The sequence below is a fragment of the Anas platyrhynchos genome, chromosome 1 (genome assembly GCF_047663525.1).
Source record: "Anas platyrhynchos isolate ZD024472 breed Pekin duck chromosome 1, IASCAAS_PekinDuck_T2T, whole genome shotgun sequence".
NCBI lineage: Eukaryota > Metazoa > Chordata > Aves > Anseriformes > Anatidae > Anas > Anas platyrhynchos.
Genome location: NC_092587.1, coordinates 75064295 through 75084312, shown reverse-complemented (window position 1 = coordinate 75084312; position 20018 = coordinate 75064295). Strand labels below are relative to the sequence as shown.

Genomic DNA, 20018 nt, shown 5'->3' with positions numbered 1-20018 from the left:
TACTCAAGTAGGCAAATGATCTGGTACTTGCCCTGCTAAGTTTTACACTTTAAAGCTGTATTTACCACCATTTGCAGGTACCCAGCTTTAAAATCCACCCTCATAACCACTAGCCCCAGGTGTCTGCATGCCCATTCAGTCACAACCAACACTGTAACCTATCTAGCCAATCTCAGCTAAGCAACACAGTTGAAATTCCAAATATTCACAATTAAAATCCAGAAAACACTTCCTGGCTTAATTTGAATATTAGAAGTGTTCAGTGGCATTATGACCTGTCAGGGAAAGAGCAGCACAGGTCACCATACACATTATTTTGTTGTGGACAATTCAGTTAGATATACTAGCAGTGCAGTTTTTTCAAACAGAGCACAGAACTCAATTCTATCTTCATATATACCTATGCAACATTTAGCCTGTTATTTTTCTCTTCACAGATTCTCTTTAAGCATCACTTGTTTTATCCTTATAATTATTTTACCCAGTCACAGCAGCAATATCATGTTTTATACATCTCTTGTTTATCCATGAACACTCCTCAAATTTTAACTGAAGGATAATACTTGCTTGCGTTTGATTTTTTTCTACTTTACTCACCAGCATAATACCAGGAAGAAACCTTGTCAATGTAGTTTTTTTTTTCTTTTTTTTTTGTGTGTGTGTGTGTGTGTTGGTTTTTTTTTGTTTTTTGTTTTTTTTTACCTTGGAACCAGGCAATCAGCTCTCTGAAGAGTGGTGGCATCCAGTTCAAAGAGAGATGCGATGTCATTTCCATGTGGCACAGAGACCAAAGTATACATAATCTTCTCCCCTGCTTGGCGTTTCTTCTTTGAAGCAGGAAGGTCGCCGTCTCTCTGCTGATTAGGCACAAGTAACAAGTAATACATGTGAATTTTTTTATTATTTTTTTTTGTACATTCTAGTACGAATGTACCATGACTGGTTTTGGAGTGTGTAGCACAAAGGATGCACTTTGCCCCAGGCACATGGGATCTCAGACAGTCATTATAACAACAGCAGGTCACCAGCTACAGAGAGACTGCAGAACTGTATACATTATTACTTGACACCTACAACTTCAAAAACCTGCAGCAGTTATAGACCTTTCACTCCCAACAGATGTAGCTACACAATGCTAGTTTGGAAAAGGCCAAGTTAAAAGAAGAGAAGTAATGAAAATTGGATTTTTAAAAAGTGAGGAGGGAAGTAAAAAAGTGAACAATTTGCTTATTTCCACAGTTGTTTTATTTAAGTTTGCTCTTTCTTTTTTCCCCTCCCATATGGTCAGAATCAAAGCAGCACACCTTCCACACAGGAAAAGCCAGGATATCTGTCCTATTAAGGCGTACTTGTTGTTGGAAGGGGGTGTTGTGGGAAAAAAAGCACTAGATAGATTGCATTAGAAATCTTAGCACAGGCTGATAATGCATTAGAGGCTGGATCCAACCCAGGTCTGAGCAAGCCCACAGAAACAGAAGAATTTCACACCTTTAAAGGAGCCTAGCTTTCAAGAGACATTTACAAAGTTTTGTGTGGTGTCTGTGTTGGTGTCTCCAAATAGGCATGTGCATCAAAGAAGGTGATCTTCCTCCCCCCACCTGCTGGAAGTCCATGGGAATTCTGTGATCCAACACCACTAAGCAGCCATCTTCATCTTAAGTTACCTACATACCCCTTGGCTTCACAGACTCTAAATGCTACCTTCTCTAAGCCTAACCTCACCTATCTTTGCTTGAAGAAGCAATTCAGAGTCTATGCTCATAACCACACAGCAACAAGTAGAATTACTGGCATAAGTAAAAGCTATTCCTCCAGGGTGGAATACACATATTACCCATATTACAAGAGACTAATAACCAATTAAGAGACAGACAGCCCAGAGCCTTTCTCATCCACAAAACATATTGTGGGAGTAGAAGGAAAGAAGAATGAAGAAAGCCAAAAGAGAAAATCAAACACTGGAAATCTGAAATACTATTACAATGATTTATGGTGCACCTATAGAGAAGAGATGTAAAAAACAATGCAAAGAGGCTAGACTGTACTTGGTTTGTTTGCATTAGTACTTTGATTAAAACTCAACTGTAAGGGATAATCAAGGGCAAAGCTTTGATTATTCATATTGCCAATTGATTCAGCTACAAAATCAAAGGTGAGTGAAACTCATCTAAGTAAGAAATAACTAGTTATCATCTCATTTCAAGGCACTTTTTGAATCCTTCCAAAACATCATTTTTTTTCATTATCAGGCCTAGAAAATGCCAGCTTTCCATCCCATTACTTATTCAAAGGAGAAACAGTAAGAAAAAACCAGGAAGAAATAGTCTCAAAAATTCTACTTAGGTTCATCTAGTGATTAGAGTATTGTCACTCATTTTTGAGAGGAATGCTTGCTGAGACAAAGGAGAAACATCCCCTGTGTCTTGCAGAACAGCAAACTTTCATCTGGCAGGCCTCACATTCTCTTGTACCCCAGACCCAAAAAATACTAAACAAGATCACACATAGAAACTTAACCTTGTATGTGAGGATTGAGAAAATAGCAAAATTTTTTGTCCACCACCATTGGTGATTTCCATATATATTTTGTTTTACAAACTCAGGATAAGACCCAAAGTGGGAAGGCAGGCAAACTACAGGCGAATGCTCTTAAGAGCTTAATAGGTAGGAGTGAGAGTCTAGCATCAAACAAAAATCTACTTCCCAAATTTCCAAACAAACTGGAAAACTGGAAAATCTATTTAAAATTCAAGACATCAGTAAAGGAGTGAGGAATACAAGACAGTTTAGAACAGCATCCAAAATTGCTAATACTTCCCATAACTTACATCCAAAATTAATTAGGTTTTCCCAGAACCTACCCGCTCTACTATAATTTCCAAACTGAAAAGAATTGTATACAAAAAGGCAGGACACTTCAAATTATTTTTTTTTTTCCCTAGAGTTCCAGGAAAAATCACAGACCAACATATGAAACCATACTCTGTTCCATGTTGTGAAGTTTTTTTTATATTCACTCATTACCGAATGCCTGACCACCCCCAACAGGCCATTAAGAATGAGCACATACACACACGTGCAGGTTTCTATGACACGCAGCAAAGTGAAAGGCAGGTCTCCTGTGCTTAAGTAGTTCAAATGAACCACTAGTTCTGCAGGGAGGTTCATCCTGCAGTTTGGGGCTGACTTCACTCAGGCATGAGCCTCCCCAGCCATTGTATAGATACTGTTGAGCTATGGAGTTAGCTTATTAGGCCTAAATCCAGCCAACCAGTCTTGGCACTTGTCAAATCAAACCTGCCATATGAGCAAGAGCTGGTTTCTAGTCTATAAAATGAAAAGTCCCTCTCAACAGAGGGCAAGACAGTGTCTGTAATACTGCTAACTGCAATGCAAAGCTTAGCTGAGCAAAATCAGACCCACACAACAGCTGTATAATAATTCCAAACTGGACTCCAGAAAAACCTCAGAACTCTCTTTATAATTTAATTATAGGATCTCAGACACCTCACAACCCAACCTTCATAATGAGTGCCATGTGCTAGTCACTGAAAAAAAAAAAAGTAATGGAAAGTGACCCTGACCTTGAGAGCTCTGAAAACAATACATGTAGGGAGTGCATGATAGAGATACAGCCATCACATACGAAAATACAGACTTAAATTTATGTCTGAATTTACATCTGAGTGCATGCACACATGTGAGAACATACATGCTCATACACAGAAAGTTTCTCAAGATTAAATTCAGTAAGCAGACATCAGAACCTGCATTTAGTCTAGCCATTATTAAATTTGCTGATGAGTCTATACAAGGAAGTTGAAAGAAGAGGAAAAAACTAGAATATTTCAAATGAATTAGACAATATGATCAGTACAGAAGGAGCACTGCATTCCTAAACAGAACAAAACAATGACATTTGCACAGGTAAGAAACCAGCATACAGGCAGATGCAGCCAGCAAAAACTGATTCAATGAAGAAAAGGGAGGTACAGTTGTGCAAAGGAACTCACGGAAAGAAAAATTCAAATCAAAGCAGTGTGAAGAAGAAGCCAATGAACAGTTTCATAGATGGTGGTGATGATAGGGTCAGTGGCAGCCAAAGAAAGCACTCCCAAGACATTTTTCCAAAAAAAGTAGGTGAATTACTTGCTAGGAGTACAGAGAAAAAGTGCAAGAACTGTGAGTAAAACAATTCCACCAAATAGCAAATTCATTAAGGAAAAAAAAATAGTTTTGGTTGTCCCATACTACTGACAAACTGGTCACAAGTTGTAGCAATTCAAATTAGATATATGCCCACAGTGAAGATGGTGGAATCACCTCACTCTGTATTTCACTGGTTAAATGACCCATGAGGATCTGGGAAATGCCGATTCGTTTTTCTACCACCTGGCAGGATCTGGACCTACGTCTTCCAAAAGAGTAACCCCATCTAAAAACCATATGGTGCAGATAGCAGAGGCAGCCTACTCTGCCTAACAAAACCCAAGCTAGAACCCACTCAACTAGAAGTACACTACTCACAAGTACAACAGGACTTTGCCAGGGGTATAAGGGAAAATGCCCCTGCCATATAGCCAGTGGTAAGGGACTAGTGTTAGAAAAGCAAAGGTTGAGAGTTCAGAGGAAATACACTTAGTGAAAACAAACAGTCCTTTTGGTAAAGAGTGGCAATACTGATCCAGGCTACCAGCAAATGCCATAACTCCTGGGCTACCACCACTGACCTGCAGTGCATCACACTTATTTAAAAAAGAAGCTTTAAAAAAAATCCAGCACAAACATACAGTGTTTGCAATTTGAAGGGCATAATTAGTGACAAAACCTATACTGCAATTAGGGGCAAAATAATCAGGCTTGTCTTTCTTAGGACTTGTAGCCTTGGAGATGAGCCTTCTTCACAGCTCTTAATATAATTTGCTAGTAATTGTAACCAACCCCATGCTCCCATATTATTCATCTCAACTAAGTATCATACCTAAACTTCAGATTTACGTGGAGTTTTGTTTATGAAAGGGCCTTCCTGCAAAAAAAAAGTGAAGAAAAAAACCCTGGAGAAAAAATAATAATACAAAAACATGTCAGACCAGCAATACCTTTCCTTTTAGAATGCAAATCCAATCTACAGTTCCAATTGGTAAAGACACCTCTTGTGGCATAGAGACAGACGAGGATAATGCCCTACTCCTGAACGAATACATTACACTGAACTACAGATTTCAGCAGAAATTAAACTTAATAGCAACCAGAGTTCTGAAAATGCCTGTTAAATCTAGTACACTGTGGTATCTCAGTATGTTAACCCAGTTTAGGAGGCTCTTACAAACCAGCATTTTCACAAAGCAGTAATGTGAACAGAACTCCATAGGTTAGATGATTTAAAAAATGCTATATGAAAAGAAAGTCGAGGAAATTAATGGCCAGCCTTGCTCCTGCATGTTACATAGCCCTGGCAGACAGCACAGCAGTTAGCCTTCTATAACACCTTCGCTGTTGACTCATTTGTGAGTCATCGCATTTTTAGCAGAGACATCACGTTGCAATTCTGTTGTTAAGAGCCAGAGACATTCTGTAAGAAACAATGTATGCGTTTTCAGAGCTGATTCAGACCTGTGTGCAGCAGCAGAATAATAATAATAATGTGCTGGCATCCGTGTCTCCCCTTCTCCCCGTGAGTGCAGAGCCTCTCAAGTGGTCTGACTGCTGGCTTTATATAAGCAGAGACACTGCCATTTTAAAACTGATTATTTTTATTTTTATGTTTTTCAGATTGCTTTTCAGACTCAAAAAAAAAAAAATCCCCAAACCTATTCTAATTGTTTTAACTGCATCACCTGTGACACACATTATGAAATTTTAATTAAACAAACTTAGTTGCTGGAAGGTAAATAAAAAAAGAACTTAGAGTGTTTATTGGGAAAAAATAATTTGGGATGGAAGCAAGAAAGAAAACATTGAATCACAACATTGTTTGGCATTCATAAATATAGACAGAAAGAAGTCAAAAGGTATGTCAAATTGGACCAAGAAACCCATGGCAAAACTGTCCAACTTCATTACAAGAAAAGTAAATGCGTACCAGTCTCAATCCTAAGAAAAATTATAACAGTAAAAAAACAGTTTGGAACTGGTTAGGACTAGCACTCTCTCCCAAAATTGCAGATGAATGGAGCTAAGATAGCTATTCAAAGATAGCGTTTTACTACTAAGGTGCTAACAAATGCTACGTTCCTATCTGTTCTTGACATCATTTCCCCAATGTTTATGGTGTTCTTCTAGATGCTGTACATTTCTGTGATTGGAAATAATAGACTACTTTGCAGCATAAGATACACCAATTTGGGATTTAATGGAAACTATAACAGAGCACTGCATTTTGATGCACTATACGTAACAATCTCCTAGTCTTCTAGAGAGCTGGAGAAGTCCCTCTTACACTTCCCTACCCAACATGGCCTTTAAATCAGAGAAAGGTCTTCATGCTACCAAAAAAAAAAAAAATATCTTCTGGAATTTAGATGTGGGAAAAACACATACAAAGAATATTAATCAACTCAATGCAAGGCTAAATTTTACCAGAAATCAAAGCAGTGTTTCACCAGACAATTTGGCTGAAATCTCAAGCAGCAGCCCATAAATGTGCAAGGAACTGCAGCCCAAACACAGCTTGGGAACAAAAGTCCTAGTCACTTCCAGCAATATTTATGGTCTCAGCAGCCAAAACCCTTTTAGACTTCTAGTCACTTAAGGCATAAAAGATAGACTTAAGCAGAATGAGATGCCTATGGCCACTACTGTACCATAGAAAATTCTTCTGCATCGTTCCTTCCTAAAATTGACAGTTGCCTAAGCAACTGTGATTGAGACTTGTAAACCGGGCAGTGAACATGCACAAGAAGCCCTGTCACACATTTATAGTTAAAGGTTGGCACAAAACACACAGATGGCTATGCCTCCTTCAAAACCCAGCCAGCAGAGAAGGAACTGGTACCCTTTTATCAATTAGACTAGCAATGAAAAGCAAAACAGACTGCAGGCTCAGTTTCTTCCTTCATCTGAAGATATTCAAGTATGCCTCTTCATTTTCCTATGGCTCTAACTCCAAATTATGCTGGGGTAGGTCCACTTCCATCCCCCCTCTAGAGCAGATTTACTTCACTGGCAGTACTTCAAAATTAATTTGTTCAAAAGACGAAAAAGATGATGCCTTTGCAGTGAGTCAGGCAATCACCTGGCTGAAGAAATGCCACATGAAAACCATGGTACAAGAAAAGCTTATGTGATCCATGTTACATGAGTATTGGATACAAGACTGACATAGATGACCCTTCAAGAACTCCAAATACTGTAAGACTGCCACACTTCTGAGGGACAATTCAAAACACCACATCATTGTAAAATAAATCTCTGCACAGGGATGTGAAGCTTGGCTACTCAAGTTGCTTGAAGTCAGGATGAAGACTTAAAATAGCCAGTGCTGACTCATGGTATTTCCAACGAGACTGTAAAGGAGAGAAGGATCCAAAGGATTTCTAGCATGCTAAAAGCACCTGTAGGCTTGGATATATATGGAGGTGTTACCAAAATTTATCAGTTGTTCTTTCACAGAATGTTTTTCACATGAAGTGCTGACTGTGTAAAGTAAAATTTCCACAGAGAACCAGTTTTTATTGTCAATCAGTTTTGATAACATTTTCAAAGAAAATATTTGCCTTATCAAATTTCTCTGGTCTTGGTTTTTGGTTGAAACCAACGCTCAGGAGGATTACGCCAAACTGTTAGAGCAGTCGCCTTCAATGTTCATGTTCATATTACTCTTGTTCCTTCTTAATTACCCAGCCCAGAGAATATTTAGATGAACTGGAAATGCTGCAATTGCAGACTCTATATTATATCCAAATTACTACAGCATGGTACAGTAGGAGTGGGCCCTTTGTGATGAGGATCTAACATCTACCCTACACATCTTTTCATATGTTTTAATTCAGATTAGCTCTAACCTAGTTTTCTGGGGTAGGCAGCCATGAGAGCCTACAGCACATTAGATACATTCCAGATGTGCGTCCTTTAAATTTGATCAACAGAATACAAGTTTACACACTCTGAGATTGCTCCACGAAGCGAAACGTAGTGTTTTAAATAGGGAATAATTAGGTGATTCAATTAAGGAAGTGCCATCATGATGTGAACTAAAACATTAATGCAGATGAGATGTATGAGAACCCAGCTCCACTGTTCACAGCATGAGAGCATGAACCCAAGCACTTACAGCAAGCACCGTATTCAGTGGATGTTCTAGACCTTATCTCGACTTCTGTCAGAAAGTTTTGGGGGCTTCAAATGTCATTCCAGTACCAATGAGAAACAACTGTTGGAACTCCTATATTTTCATGAGAGAAAGTTCTCATTTCTCTGTCCAGCTGAGCTGTTACTGCTATATTACTATTTATACCAAATACCACATAAGGCAGAAAACCAATGTTAGCAACTCTTACAACAGACTCCATTTTTATTAAAATTGCAGTGCTGGAGGCAAATTATTATGTAAGAATTTTGGTTTTCATTTAAAAAAAAAAAAACTTTCCCATCCAGAGAAAAACTTGAAAATGTGTCTGTTAAAAGAACAAAAGCCAGAAGGCAAACAGAAATAAATCGAATAGATTTTTTTCTAAGAAGATCTCAGTGTTTTCCTGGCAATCTCATGAATGTGATGGAGGAATGATTATTTGTTGGACTATTTGTTTAAGAATAAGATTCCCTCATTAGTTAGAATTAGCAAGCACACTCTTAGCATTGTAAAAGCAGACAAATACCTTTACCTGTAAGAGCTACAGACTGCCTGGAAGCATCTGTCTTCACATCCAACCCATCTGCATTGCAGCAAGGACAACAGGTCCTTGTGATGGTATCATGTGAGAGTTTCCTGAAGTTTGGCATGGCTCAGCCTAAGCCTGTGCCTGAATATCTCCTTACGTGTATTCAATACAGGTAATGAAAAGAGTCTCAGCATGTCTTTTTAGATTTAGGGCCATGCTTGACTGACAAACGTGCTCTGGGGGGGATCATCTCCACTAGCAGAGCCTCTGAATAGATACTGGTACATAAGTAACCAGAATTGCTTGTCTGGTTTACTTGCTAAAGAGTGGTGGTGTTTTTGTCATAAGGTAGCATGCCTGATTTGATAAGTATTAATATGTTTAATGTCTACAGTTTCTACGCAGAACTGAATTCTAACTAATGTCAATTTGATGCATAATTTGCATAAGATTCCTATCTAGTCCTTTACACAATGGAAAACTTTCTGTAACACCAGTTCTGAATTGCAATAGCCTATACAGGATAAAGAAGATAACCCCAGCGGTTGTGACATGTAACTACAGCGAAAGCCACAAAGGACTTCCATATGTTGGACTTTATTAGGTTAAGGATACAGTATCTCCCAGATTATATGCAACATGTAAATTTAACTTACCAAAGCTTTTCCTTCATTATTACCTTCTGGATAGCGTGGGTTAAGCTGGAAAAGAAAAGAAATCAAAAACTATCTTGACAGCTTTTAGACATTTCAGAAACAGGGGAGAGGGTTTGGTTCAGTACTCAGTTGTGCATTTACCCTGAAAAAGAATTGTGGACTATTTGTAACTAGTATAGCAAAAACAGTATGAGAATTACCGATTCAATTTCTGAGCAACTTACTGGCTATGTCCTCACTTCAAAAAAGTGCATCATACAATAAAAATTGTTAACTCAAGGGAGGAATCCCAAATTAAATTAAAAAAAAATGATGGACAGAAAGCACAGATAGTTACTAATCTAAACATAGCAAATTACAGTCATCCCATCATCCCTACAAACACACAAACACTTTCAGGATTGACCTCGAGCAGATGTATTGAGACAAAAACTAACATGTTTCATGTCTACTGAGATTTTACAGGAAGACATAACAGAATAAACACCTCTGAAACAGGAATGGCAATGCTACTATAGACAAGTGTTTATCTATGTAATTCTGCTTAACCATTATTAAAGGTGATAATATTTTCTATGCCATACCAGGACTATCAAGCATCAATTAATAACTAAAGTAGGATGAGATGCCTGGATGAAAGACACTACTACCAAGTGTAAAGCATTACTATTTAAAAGTGTTCAATATGGTTTTACTTTTGACAAGGGAAATACGTAAACTAAAAGATGAGGGATTATGTAGGCAGACATATTATCAAATAAAAAACTACACATGAACCTACATACTGGCTGGACACAAAACCTTTCAGGATTTCACTTACATAATGAAATATTTTTACCTCAATATTTAGTTTATTCCCTGACATAGGATATGCCTCCAAAGCATTGAAAACTTTGAACCAAAATGAATAGTTATAAAAGGTAATTCAGTTTTTAAGCAATGACAGTGTACGTACATCTTACAGGTAAGCACACTCATTTTCTTGGCATGAGTTTGGCATTAACAGTGAAGGGAAGACCCAAAAGTGAATTACACAGGGCAAGCTGAATGAATCCCAATAAAATTTTTCAATGCCACATAATTGTCATACATTTAACATTACACAGAAAAGTGCTGTGAAGGATGTTTTTTTGTTTGCTTATTTGTTTTTGTTGTGTGGGTGTGTGTGCCTGTTAGCTTGACCACAGAGACAGGGAAACTCATGGAGCAGATTATCTTGAGTGTCATCACACAGCACTTGCAGGGCAACCAGGCGATCAGGCCCAGTCAGCATGGGTTTATGAAAGGCAGGTCCTGCTTGACAAACCTGATCTCCTCCTATTGATAAAGTGACACGCTGGGTGGATTAGCAAAAGCCTGTGGATGTGGTCTACCTTGACTTCAGTAAGGCCTTTGACACTGTTCCCCACAGCATTATCCTCAAGAAACTGGCTGCTCATGGCTTGGACTGGCATATGGGTTAAAAACTGTCTGGATAGCCAGGCCCAAAGAGTTGTGGTGAATGGAGTCAAATCCAGTTGGAGGCCGGTCACTAGTGGCATCCCCCAGGGCTCAGTACTGGGGCCAGTTCTCTTTAATATCTTCATCAATGATCTGGATGAGGGGATTGAGTGCACCCTCAGTAAGTTCGCAGACAACACCAAGTTAGGTGCATGTGTCGATCTACTCGAGGGTAGGAAAGCTCTGCAGGAGGATCTGGATAGGCTGCACCAATGGGCTGAGGCCAACTGTATGAAGTTCAACAAGGCCAAGTGCCGGGTCCTGCACCTGGGGCGCAACAACCCCAAGCAGAGCTACAGGCTGGGAGATGAGTGGTTGGAAAGCTGCCTGGAAGAGAAGGACCTGGGAGTACTGGTTGATAGTCAGCTGAATATGAGCCAGCAGTGTGCTCAGGTGGCCAAGAAGGCCAACAGCATCCTGGCTTGTATAAGAAGCAGGGCGGCCAGCAGGGCTAGGGAAGTGATTGTCCCCCTGTATTCAGCTCTGGTGAGGCTGCACCTTGAGTACTGTGTTCAGTTTTGGGCCCCTCACTACAAGAAGGACATCGAGGTGCTTGAGACAGTCCACAGAAGGGCAAGGAAGCTAGTGAGGGGTCTGGAGAACAAGTCTTATGAGGAGCGGCTGGGATTGGTCAGCCTGGAGAAGAGGAGGCTCAGGGACGACCTTATTGCTCTCTATAGGTACCTTAAAGGAGGCTGTAGCAAGATGGGGGTTGGTCTATTCTCCCATGTGCCTGGCAACAGCATGAGGGGGAACGGGCTAAAGTTGTGCCAGGGGAGGTTTAGGTTGGATATTAGGAAGAACTTCTTTACTGAAAGGGGTGTTAGGCACTGGAATAGGCTGCCCAGGGAAGTGGTTGAGTCACCATCCCGGGAGGTCTTTAAAAGATGTTTAGATGTAGAGCTTAGTGGTATGGTTTAGTAGAGGACTTGCTAGTGTTAAGTCAGAGGTTGGACTAGATGATCCTGGAGGTCTCTTCCAACCTAGACGATTCTGTGATTTGTTTTTTTTGTTTGTCTATTTTTATTTATTTTTTTAATCAAGTTTTCACGGGTCTTATTGATATTCTATCATTTATATCCTTTTACCCCAAAAAGCCAGCTCCCCTCCACATAACGAACCCAAAGAAAGGAGGAAAAGTTTTAGATTCTCCCAAAGTTACTGAAAATACCTTTGCTCTGTGTCATGCCTTGATGCCTTAGCACAGAAACGAACAACGGGTTATTCTCCTTCTTTAATTTCAGTGTTCACATTAGCTACCGTTACCCTCACAATCCTGATTTAGAGCCTGTTTTCCTCCCTGCATGGACACCTATCCCAAATACTGTGTTTTGCTCTTCCATGACATTCTCACAGTTTCCTACCTCCAGCTCCCACCTACTTATGTTATACAGCAACAGGAATGCAAGATGAACACTGAACAACAGACAGCTAGAAGATCCACATATACACATGCATATTTATGTACATATATAAAAAAACTGTTTTCATATAGTTTTATTAGTTTTCTCACACTTCTTTCAGCATTACTTTTGTTCACCTAGCACCTTAAAATAATCCTAGTTGCCCATTTTGATAGCCAAGCTGAGTTCTGAACTTTTGTTCTTCCACCACCAGCAGAGAAAATAATCAAGCAGTGCTCCTTAGTCACATAAGACCACACACTTTCAACAATGGTGCATAGAAGGTACAGAAGGCTAAATTTAACCTTACCTTCAAATTCTGCTTGTTGTAAGCAAGCCAGAAAAAGTCTGAGCCATCTCAGGTCTGACACTACACTCAGCACAGAGAGCTGTGCACTGAGGACTGTATCTTCAAATGGAATAAGTCTATGATGTTTCATTAAAGCACTCGTGAATACAGTTGTCTACTCAGCATGAGCTGGGCCTTGAGTCTTGCTATTCTTCAACTGTTTGCCCTCAATATAATAATGCTTTTAAAAATATATATCTACAACAGGAGACACGAAGAAAATCTCTCTCCCACGCCACTTCTTACCTACTTAAAAATGACTAAACAGATTGTCTTCAAATTTTCAAACTAGTTCTCTTGTGGACAGAGGCTGACAGAGACAGAAGGTTCAAATGAAAGATGAAGTACATCCTTAGTAATGTTTTCTTCTTGCTCCACTGTAACAAAAATAACAAAACTAAAGAGATTTTGTTTAAAAAAAAGTTTGAGACGCTGACCTTAAACGGTAAACACAATGGAATGCAGTTTTAGGGCTGACATTAATGGCTCCCTTTTCAGCTATGCAGGTGCTATTTTCATTTCATCTGAGGTTGTTGCCACTGAACACCTCTGAAAATCAGACTATTAGCTATTATCCTATACTATATTTCTCCAGGTAGAGAGGCATAAATCATGTAGTGTTGTATGGCATATTATACCTGTTCTGAGTCCTTTTCAATAATCAAGTACAACATAAGGAGCTAAGGACACACTGATGGTCCAAAACCTACTGCTTTTTCTGATTTATATAGGATCACCTCTATGCTCTTCTAGGAGCCTTCTAAATAAAAGAATCCTTGAAAATAACAACATTAATATTTTTTTCTTATTGCTAATGAAATTGAGTAAAATTCTTTTCAGTTCTTAAGAAAGCGAATAAGAATACCATGCTAAAATGGGTCCATTTCAGCTTAGCAGTCTTTACGCTTTTTGGGGTTATTGGACACATTGGAGTTGCAGGGTTCCTGAACTATAGCTGAAATACTGTATATTTCAGCCAAACACCACTGGAAGGTGCATGCAGTCAATACACAGAAAAAACATGATGCATTCTACACTGCAGAGCTCAAGCAAGTAAGTTATATAAATCATTATTATAATAGCTCCATTATGTGCTTGTTGGGTTTTGTGTGGGGTTTGTTTGTTTTGTTTTTGTGTGTGTGTGTGTGTGTTGTTTATTTTAGAGTGCATCTCCAACAGCTTCTTTTCCAATACAGAGTAATTCACAAATCCTAATCATTCACTGCTTCTTTTTCAACATACATAGGATGAGCTTTATATATACTTATTTGTTTATGTTACCTTTTCCTAGATATGGAAGGAAGAAGTATCACAAATGAGAGTACAGCTTCACCATGACTGACAATATTAAAGATCATTTCATATTATGGCCAGCTCATGAGACTCGCCATATCATCCTAATGCTCATCCATGATGTAAGGCCACATAACCTAACCACCTGAGTAAATAGCAATAACTACATGGTGGTACAAGAGGTGCCATCAAGTAACGCAGACTGCACTAGCAGAGAGTAACCGGAGAAGAGCAAAAGAGAACTAGCATTAGTGAAGCAGTGAAATGGCCACATGGCAAAAAGTGATGGAGTCAATGTGGCCTAAAGATTACATGAGATGGTAGGTCAGGGTAACTGATAGCACTTCTGTTCGTCATTCACTCCACATAAAAGCCCATCTCTGTTACAGGGATTTTACAGTTGGCGATGCTAATGTAATCACCTGTCACAGCTCAAACACCAAGGATTTACGACACCACAGATAACTGATCTTTTTCAGTTGCTTATACATATGAACCAAGATCCAAGTCTACACATCCTCCAGCCCAATAAAATACGCTAAGCTCCAGAAAATGGGGTTATCACACTTGTTTTTTCTTTTTCATTCTAGCACCAAGGAAGACATGGTTTTATATGCGTGGGCCAACAGTGCACATTGACTCATGGTACATGAGCTTTTCCTTGTACTAAGGTCTTATCACCTGTAATTACAGTAAGTACTACTGTAACTGCCAATGTAATTTGCACAGTATAGCTCACAGGAAGTAACTGGGACTTAAATTCATCTTAGACTTCATCTACAGGGTAAGCGTAGATGAGCGCTTCAAAGCAGCCTAGCATAGATGAGCACTTTGAAACAGCCTAGCAAACTTATCAGGAAACAGGGACAGTCAATACCATGACAAGGCTGCCACAACTATGCAAGACCATATTTTAAACACTAAAATCATTGACTATTTTGGCATTTTTATAAAGATTTGCACCTGAAGAGAAAGTAATACATTCTTTTAAATCTAAACAGAACTAGCATTTACTTGCAATTTTGTAACAGGGCAAATTCCCAGCTTGTGATCTACACAGGGTATCAAAATTATTCCTTAAAGTTTTAAATCCGTAAGATTTCATGCTGCATTATCTTCTCTGAGTTTTCACAATTGAGTAGAACAACTTCTCACTAATACAGTGCTCTAGGTTTTTCTTATGGTTTGTTTGTTTTGCATCAACACAAAGCAAAATATGCTTTACAGTCCAACAAGTGAATTTTAAGTCTCAGTCTATACTGTAGGCAAACAGTTTGGAATTTCACATTAATATTAAATGATTCTTTCCTAGACAGAGATGCAAGGGAAGTACTCAAACAGCCTATTTTTGGACTCTCATTTACTTAGGTGAGAGGGGAGTTTGGGAAAAAAATACGCTTATTTTAATCGAATTTTGTTGACTAGGTAAAGGATATTAAAAATCTCTTCAATGAAAGAATCAGACTGCCAAATTTCAGCTAAAAGAGCATTTTAATAACTTGACTAAAAACAGCTTTAAACAAAGAATTAAAGGTTCTAATTAAACACATAAAAATAGCTTCCATTCCATAACCAGCCCATTAACACTCAGCCTATTTGTTACCCAACCAACAAGGTCAAGTGCTTAAGGAAAAAAAAGCCACCACAACAGTCAACTTTTCAAATCTTTCATCTTCATTAGGCTTGCTTGGTTCTTTGCTATGTCATACTGAATAGTTTTCAATAAATCCAAAGGACTTTCACATAATTTTAAAGACTTCAGTGGTATTCAAAAACTCTTGCCATCTTATTAACTTGCTGGAGAAAGAGCAGCTGTAACTCTACCTAGATAAACTTCATTCAGTACTGCCACAGCATCTGGTGCTAAATTCCTGACAATCATAATCTGAGGAAAGTTTTAAAATCTCAAAATTTTAGGATTGCATTTTGCTGCTGTTTTGCTTACGAGCCCTGTCTTAGCAGATCAGATGAGTTTCCAGGTAGGGCTCAGAGACATGAATCCTTCATTTGGCTTCAGGTGCCCCATGCTGCCAACTTAAGTGGCCACGGGTACTTTGCAAGGGAACCCCGCTGAGACCAAACTATCTGCTTGTCAAAAACAGGAATGAGAATAGGCTCCGATACCTTCCTGAGACAACTGCTCACTCTTGTTCTAAGATTAAAGGATAGATCATCTTGAAGGCATTTTTAGTTGCTGTATAAGCAATGTCAGGCCTATGTTTTGGTATTAAAAAAAATAAATCCTCATCTCTTCAAGGGTTATGTTCTAGATATTAATATTCCCTGTGACTTTCAGTGGCCGTCCCAGAAATAACTAGGAATGACTGAACTGGACATCACTGAAACTGTTAGAGTTTAAATAAAAAAAAAAAAAAGCCTTACAAACCTTCATCAAGCACCAAAAATGAAGAAAAAGAGGCACCAATATAATTTAATAAAATCTTCTCAAGTTACCCTGAAATATTTAAGGAAATAAAATGCAATATAGAACAGAAGTGTCTACATTTACTGTTTTGGAACACATCAAAATGCAATACCAGCAGATGTTATTTTTAATAACAGAAACAGTCCTTATAATGACTAAATGACAAGTGCTGTGTTTGTGTCTTCCTACTTCTTTTCCTCCTACAGCTCAGATCACCCATAAAAACACTGCTCAAATGCAGCCAACTCCACACAGGACCCAAAAGGTCTAGCTGAACACAGGCTCACAGACCACCACTGCAAAACCAGTATGCCGGAAGAAAAACCCTTCCTCAAAGATCTGGATTTCTGAAGGTATTTGCACACTGACAACATGCAAATGAACACTGTTCCTAACTTCCAGCATGCCTGAAACAAGTTGAGCCAAGAAATTGAGCTGCATCCCCCATGTTCTTAAAAACCTTTGTAAACCTGGCCCTGGTGTTGCTAAATTAACAGTTTCTCACTTTGTCACTTCAACAAGCCAGTTCAAGTCTGTAGAACAGGTTAAACTGGCTCTGTAAATCAGTAATCTCTTCTCTTCCTTTAGTCTCTGGATCTCTTCCATCTCTTCACACATAACTGTAAATTATTCTGCAGTCCTTACAGAGCTTTAAAACAAAACCATGTGCCTCCTATGAGACAGTGAGAAGCATAAATAGGGTTCACAGTGTTGAGTTCACCTTCGCGTGCCTTTTTCTTACAAGACCCTTTAATCACTGAGCCCAACAAAATGGAACTATCTGTATGCTCTATTAACATTTAACAAAGACTGGGAAAAAAAGACTCCAAAGATTTTGAAGCAATCTCCAGGTAAGGAGGTCCCACAGTACCAACAAACTAAACATGATGATGCATGAAGGCCTTGGTGGATGCTGCCATCTCCTGGTACCTTCTGTAGTTTGCAAACTGTTACCATTGAGCAAAAGGTACCTACCTGCACATCTGTTAAAAGGCCATTTTTATTCAGTTATTTTCCTTACCGTTTCTAAAGGCAGAAGGAACGACACTAAATTTACCACTGCGCTTTTCTCCTCTACACTAGCTGTATTACTGCTTGCCTCCATGCCACCCTAAAAAAAAACACAACTGGCAAATCCTTTTTGCTTCCAGAACACAAAAGATACCTGCCAGTACTCCAATCTCCAAAACTTAGGTATCAAAAGGCCTAACTTATGGCCTTCACACATTTAATCACAGTTGCATTAAAAATAAAAATCCTATGCAGTAACTCATTTTCCATCACTGTTTAAGAAGATGAAAGAAAAAAAGTCCCTAAAACTACAGAGGAAGTTTCTCCGAGGCTCCATGGAGTTAACCCTGGTGTACAGCCTCCAGTTTAAGAACTGATTTCCCTTTCACATTTTTTTTTTCATCTTAGCTAATGCTGAGGAAGCTATTACTCATACAAATCTTTCTGAAAATCTCATTAAGTGCTTTGTTTTCAATTCTTGTGGCAGCAAGTTCCACTTCTTTACTATGTGCTGATCAGAAGGCAAGAAATGATTATTTTTTATTAATATTAACTTGAACATGTCTTAGCTATCTTCACCATGACCCAAATCAAGTGATTATTACAACAGGATTAAATTTATTACAAATAGTTTGGCTTTGTCCACCCAGATAAATGCATATTATAATGATATAAATCACATGGCAAGCTAAGATTTTTAACACCAACTGAGGGAGATATAAGACCGAAATACATTTAAGAGAATGAAATGCAGAGTGACATGATACACGAAGAAATTATTCAGGAAAGACAAGAGGCACACAAAGAGCTTTTACAGATCATTTATTCAACAGTTCTCAGCAAGTACCTTACGCTACAGGAAGGTGAAATCCAGCTCACAGTCCCACAAGGCAGGACCTTTAACACTGGCTTTGATGCTAGCAGTTCCCTCTAACCTACCTAAAACACTTGTGCCCCCATGCCTTAGCTCAGTGATCCAATCTACAGCACTGTCTATTCCCTCCCCATCTCACCCCAGTCTGTGCCAACACAACTTCAGGGATGGCATAATGTGTCGTGAGACCACAATCAAATACCTGCAGAAATGTGATATTTCTACAAGCCTACATTGTCACTGAAGTGCTCTTATCACTGAACTACATCTCTGGTGGTTTGGATTGGACTTCCTATTCAATTTAGAATATTCATATAATTGTCATTTCATCTCATGCGTATGTAACCCAGTACTTCTCAGGCAAACTGGCTTTAATCATTCCTGCATTCAAAAAAAAAAAAACTGTATTGAGCATCTAGTCTTAAAATGCCCCAAAGCTGAAAGCGTGTGTGTTTCATATGGGATTTAGGGAAAGAAAAAAAAAAAAAAAAAGAAAGAAAAAAAAAAGCTTAGAACAAAACTCTAGTCAGACTTGATACATTTTATGGCTTAAACCCTGCAACTTCACTCTTGCAGGAAGAAGCAAGCAAACCCAGTAAGAAAGTGAGGTGAGTTTTCCAGTCGGCATGCATCTGAGACACACATCAGATGATTGCTACCTTTGTCCAAAGCAGCTAGCTAGAGGACAGGTTTAGCTCTGTGACTCCTTCATCACCAGAATAAGTGTCAAAGACCTTGCCAGACCCATTATCCTACACGAGCTGTTCGGAAGCGTATTCACATGCAAAAGTCAAAAGTTTCATTGAGCTTCAGTTCTACAGTGTTCAAAGAAGTTGCAGGAGTGGCTGCACAGCTGAAAACTTCCAGAGAAAAGCCAAACCCATCTCATCGGTATTTGAAAGACCCTTGACACTTGAGCACGTAAATGCTCACATTCCACTAACTTCAAAGACAAGGCTACTCCTGAGAGATTTTCTGAATGAGGTTCTTTGTATGAGCAACAATTTGGTTTAGCAAATGAACCACGCTGCAAGTAAGGAAAAGTATGTTTGGTTCTGCCATTACCTCTGAGCTTATTGCTTCAACCTATCACAGTGGCCAGTCTGTTCTCAGTCTTCTCTCTTTCATCTAGAAGAACTTCAGGTATAGATTAGATTTTACAAAGCATCAGCTGAGACAGCTCAACATTATAGCAACGTGCTCCAAACACCAGTACTCCATGCACCTTCTTGGAAGACACAGTAACAATTTAAACACTTGTTTATGGCCACAATTTTATACAGTGATAGAAGGTAAACATTAAGGCTGCCACCTTATCTGCATCATCTTAATTCCTTTAGTATAATGTAATTAATCCGATGTTAAAGACAATTACCTCATCAGATTCACTGCTGTTTCCAAGGTACCTAATATGTTATTTGGTATATTAGTCTAGTCTTAGTCTATCCAAGCTAAGTAAAAAAGAATTATTACAGATTTTTTCTTAAAAGTTCTGCATTGTCTATGATTATGTACATGTTCACCATGTTCCACAAGCAATGTATGGTTTACCCATTATCTGCTGAAATATCTGAGATTAACATGTGATTTGATACTTACACATGTATTTCATGAGTATTTCAGCAACACCCATCTCACCAGAGAAGTTAAACATAAAATTACACTTATCCATTTATGCATTTCTTGTG

General features: G+C 38.7%; 1 protein-coding gene across 6 annotated transcripts in view; it reads right to left on the bottom strand.

Annotated features, from left to right (window-relative positions):
• Positions 1-20018, bottom strand: part of ITPR2 (inositol 1,4,5-trisphosphate receptor type 2) — a 275621-nt gene that overhangs the window by 196512 nt on the left and 59091 nt on the right. For 5 of the 6 annotated variants that reach the window (XM_072041998.1, XM_005022980.5, XM_038177656.2 and 2 more), the window contains 2 exons: positions 9476-9520; positions 703-857 (listed from right to left, as the gene is read on the bottom strand). In XM_072041998.1, the coding sequence (XP_071898099.1) occupies positions 703-857; positions 9476-9520 (200 nt within the window). The remainder of the gene's footprint in view (positions 1-702; positions 858-9475; positions 9521-20018) is intronic. The other variant, XM_005022982.5, reaches the window with a different exon arrangement.